Here is a 3,929-nt window from a genome sequence, read left to right as displayed (position 1 = left end):
CCGAAAAGAATGTAGCACCGGTAAGCTAGAGCTTGAACGTACTCCAATGTTAGGATGGTTCAACTTGTCGAGGTGGAATTTGCAGCATTCTCAGCTACAGTTGATCTCTCGTTGGGTAGCTATATAACTTCCTTATGTTTCTCAAAGCGGCGATCCTCTCCTTATCGGCGATTGTGTTGGTCAGTGGTAACTGCAACTGCTCTCGTAATGACATGCCCGCCGATGACATGCCTGAGCGTGTGATCCATCCGTTGCCATATACATACAGGACCGAGGAGTCTCTACCTGAGCATTTCGATTGGAGAAACGTTGACGGGACCAACTTCATCACTCCTGTTCTCAATCAGCATGCTCCGAGATATTGCGGTTCGTGCTGGTTACATGCAGGCGTGGGTGTCCTGAATGACAGACTGAAGATTGCTCGTAAAGGTCAATGGCCAGAGGTGATGTTAGCACGTCAAGTGGTGTTGAACTGTGGTGGTGAAGTCGCTGGAAGCTGTGATGGTGGTTCTGATTATGGTGTCTTTGTGTATGCCTCGCTATATGGTATTCCTGATGACTCGTGTCAAGGGTATATTGCTGAGGAGCAGGAGTGTACTGATATTCACAAGTGCATTAACTGTGATCCTCCTAGTGTGGGAGCGCCATGCTATCCAGTGCAAAGGTGAGTGCCTAGTGTTTTGTATGGCTATTATATAGATCGTTCTTTGCAGGTATGGTAAGTACTATGTTGATGAATATGGTAAGATGGAGAACCCCACAGTTCACCAAATGAAAGCGGAGATCTTTACTCGAGGCCCTATCTCTTGCGCCATCACTGCAAGTCTGGTCGAAGGAGACGGTACGCCAAGGACGAACATTGTCAATGTTAAGGACGAGCAGTTGGAGACTGATCATGACGTTGTGATTGTTGGCTGGGCCGTCGATCCCGAGAAGGGCGAATACTGGATAGTGAAGAACTCGTGGGGGAGCTTCTGGGGTGACAAGGGCTATTTCTATGTCAAGAGTGGTGTCAATGCTCTATCTATTGAAACGGAGTGTGCATGGGCTACTATTGAGGCTCAACCGAGAGTTGCAGACTACGGCCCCAAGGATTGGGATAGAGTATTTCGGTCGGCATTGAAACCTAGGGTTCCCGAATGCGAGATGATCAGTGTATGAGGAGTTGTTCACATAGGGAAGACTTTTTCTCATTGGATTCACTCTTTTCTGGATCGTTGTTTGTTTCTTGACTATGTAAGCATCTATTAATATAGCTCGATTCGCATTAGATTAGATCATAGCTTGCACATGTTCAATTCTACTTCCTTTCTTAACTCGAATATTACTGCGAGCTTCGAATTTCAGGGTTTCTCACAATCTAGTGAAGTTGATTACAAGTTGTGTTAATATTTCTATCAAGGCGAAATGAATCCCCTTAGAGTTGCTGGAATCATGCATAACCAATCTTGTTCGTTCCCCGAAGGGTTACGTGCGCAGCTTCTGGCTAGTGTGGAACGCAATGATCAAGATTTCGATAAGGTGGCAAGCGAATTTGAGGAAGTAAGCACCTCTTTTCTTTTTGGGTATGGTCCCTCTCGTGGTTCACAGTTGAGCTCAGGAGTTTCCTCGCTAGCTATAGAATTCTATATACGAATTAGGATAGAAGTGTTCAGAGTTTGGTAAGGATTTCCCGAAATTTTCTTTAGGATTTTCAATGAAATTACACATGTGTTGGTGACAATATGAAAATTTTTATATTGTCACCAACGCATGTGGTTGGGCATGTGCATATTTTTTCACATTGCTTTCGCAAACCCTCCACGTACAGGTGCGGCAACAGCTCTGCTGTGAGGACCCGGGCCTGTCTGTTGGTGATGTCGGACAGTTATTCTCTGCCGAAGCGCTCGAACGACAGTGGCGCTTTATAACGACGTAGTCTGAGAAAGGTCTGTGTGTGCTCGTGAAACTTCGAGCTCTCAGTGCAACTAAGGATTCCAACGAGTATAGAGAGCTAAAAGTCGTCAAGTCAACGGTCAAGAAGTTCGAGTTTGAAGCCCCTTCAAACTACTCTATTTTTGATCGCACTTTGGGTGACGAGTTTGCTGCTATTTATGCTCACGTTAAGGCTAAACTACCGAGTACGGTGGCAGACGAGCCTAACTCTGAAGAAAGTGGCGATGAGGTCGCTGAAGTCTTCAGTAGAGACCGCGCTTACGGTACAGAGGAGCCGCTAAAGCGGTCGCCAAAAGTAGCCAATAGTGCACCGAGGTCCGTTAGCGATGCAGTGGTGAAAAATGGTGGAACTATGGCTAGTTCCTCGCTACATACGAGGTCATTGCAGAACCCGAAACTGATTGATCAGATCGGGGCATCCAATGCGCCGAACTTGGAGGATAGAGAGCGTGATGACGAGTCGAACCACAGGAGAAGAACACCACCTATCGGCGAACAAGATGTTGAGATCGCTAGCGCACACATGATGAGGAAAAGTATGAAAGCAGGGGTGGACAATGATGTGGCGATCCGCTGTTGGCGAGAGAGTCAGAAGCTACCGCGGCCTCCGGGAAGACCAACCATGAGAGACGAAGATTTCGTTGGTTGGGAACGAATGCTAGAGGGGACCGCGAAGGGTAGAGAGGTCAAACAGCGCAAGGAAGAACATGTGAAGGAAGAGAACCCTTTCAAATCTGGCAACTGCTTACGTATGATTGAGAAAATGACGGATCAAGAACGCGCCCGATACATTGCTTTCGCAGAGTCCAAGCGGGCTGAAGTGAATAGGTAATTCGCGGTGTTCTCACGCCCCCTAAGAATCTCTATGTGTCAGACCAGGAACGAGTGGATTCATGCCCGAGCCGAGTCGCGAGGTATCAACAAAACGCCTAGAAGTAGACAGATTGGCCCACGCACTGCAAGAGAAATACAATATGCATCAGAACTTAGTCGATAGAAAGCATCGGTAGGCTGTCGTTCCTACGTAGAGTGGTAGAGACTGCTATCAGACGGTCCCTGACCACTTTCGCTGCCACTAACAATTTGAAAACTAAAGCGGACCCTCTCAAAGAGACTCGCCGGCTGAGCTCGCCATGCAGCTCCGCTACCTCGAGTCCTACCCACAGCGGAAACTCCGACGTCGACCGAAGCGAGAGGCCGTCGAGTCCAATCGTGACGTCAATGCTCAAGACCTGTCCCGAGTCGCAACTGGAGTGCTTTGAAATCGAGTGTGGTTCGGAGCTCGCTCCTGATATCGTGAGAGTAGCATGTCACGTCATGGGCCATCCAGAGGCTCTTGCTGCTTTGGAATGGCAAGGGGACAAGATCATTGTGGCGATCGAAGGCCGACAGTGGACTGCAGTAGCACGAGAGTTGGGCTCCTATTCACGTGTCAAGAAAGTGAATACGTCTGATGCACTCCGAGACCTGGCCACGCCTCCGCATGCCGCCGCCTCCTGCGCTCCGTCCTCTCCCACATCGGAGAGGTTCGAGCAGAGTGTGACGATTGCTCTACCGATCTCATGTATGGAAGCTCTGAGGCACTTGATTGAAATGGCAAGTGCCAATGGTATAACAGTGATCGGTCTGCGTACTGCCGCTTTGAAGGACGCTCCTGTGAGCGCACACCTGCCATTTGTAGGGCGGCAACTGATCGATGACCATCCCAAGCTGCTTGTTTGCTTGCGAGGACCGAACTGTGGAGAAACTCTGCGTCGCATTCTGGGTCCGGCTGATCCAACTCTGGCCATGCGGACTGATCCCGACAGCGTCAATGCGAAATTTGGCTCTGCCATAGTACTCCCGTCGATCAGCACGTCAAGTCTCAAAACGAACCTTGATTTCGCATTCCCTCCTGAGCTCGCACGCTCTCTCCTACACTATAGCAAACTGGCCGATTATTGCATTGACATATCCCTTCCTGTGCTGAAACAGGAAATTTTCGGGACTATAGT

The 3,929-nt window shown here is 48.9% G+C and overlaps 3 protein-coding genes across 3 annotated transcripts; all 3 read left to right on the top strand.

Annotated features, from left to right (window-relative positions):
* Positions 1-134: 134 nt before the first annotated feature.
* Pmar_PMAR013822 (preprocathepsin c precursor, putative) lies at positions 135-1,161 on the top strand (the record flags this gene model as incomplete). The annotated part of the gene is made up of 2 exons (XM_002774910.1): positions 135-664; positions 714-1,161. 2 exons carry the CDS (start codon positions 135-137, stop codon positions 1,159-1,161), a joined length of 978 nt encoding a protein of 325 aa, XP_002774956.1.
* A 246-nt stretch (positions 1,162-1,407) lies between these two features.
* Positions 1,408-2,767, top strand: Pmar_PMAR013821 (hypothetical protein; the record flags this gene model as incomplete). Its single annotated transcript, XM_002774909.1, has 3 exons — positions 1,408-1,542; positions 1,811-1,914; positions 1,963-2,767. The coding sequence occupies 3 exons, from the start codon at positions 1,408-1,410 to the stop codon at positions 2,765-2,767; spliced, it is 1,044 nt and encodes a 347-aa protein (XP_002774955.1).
* A 389-nt stretch (positions 2,768-3,156) lies between these two features.
* Pmar_PMAR013820 (hypothetical protein) lies at positions 3,157-3,628 on the top strand (the record flags this gene model as incomplete). The annotated part of the gene is made up of 2 exons (XM_002774908.1): positions 3,157-3,591; positions 3,617-3,628. 2 exons carry the CDS (start codon positions 3,157-3,159, stop codon positions 3,626-3,628), a joined length of 447 nt encoding a protein of 148 aa, XP_002774954.1.
* Positions 3,629-3,929: the final 301 nt, after the last annotated feature.

This window comes from Perkinsus marinus, assembly GCF_000006405.1.
Source record: "Perkinsus marinus ATCC 50983 genomic scaffold scf_1104296957160, whole genome shotgun sequence".
Taxonomy (NCBI): Eukaryota; Perkinsozoa; order Perkinsida; family Perkinsidae; genus Perkinsus; species Perkinsus marinus.
The sequence above is the reverse complement of the archived record's forward strand: the minus strand, read 5'-3'. Positions and strand labels throughout refer to the sequence as shown.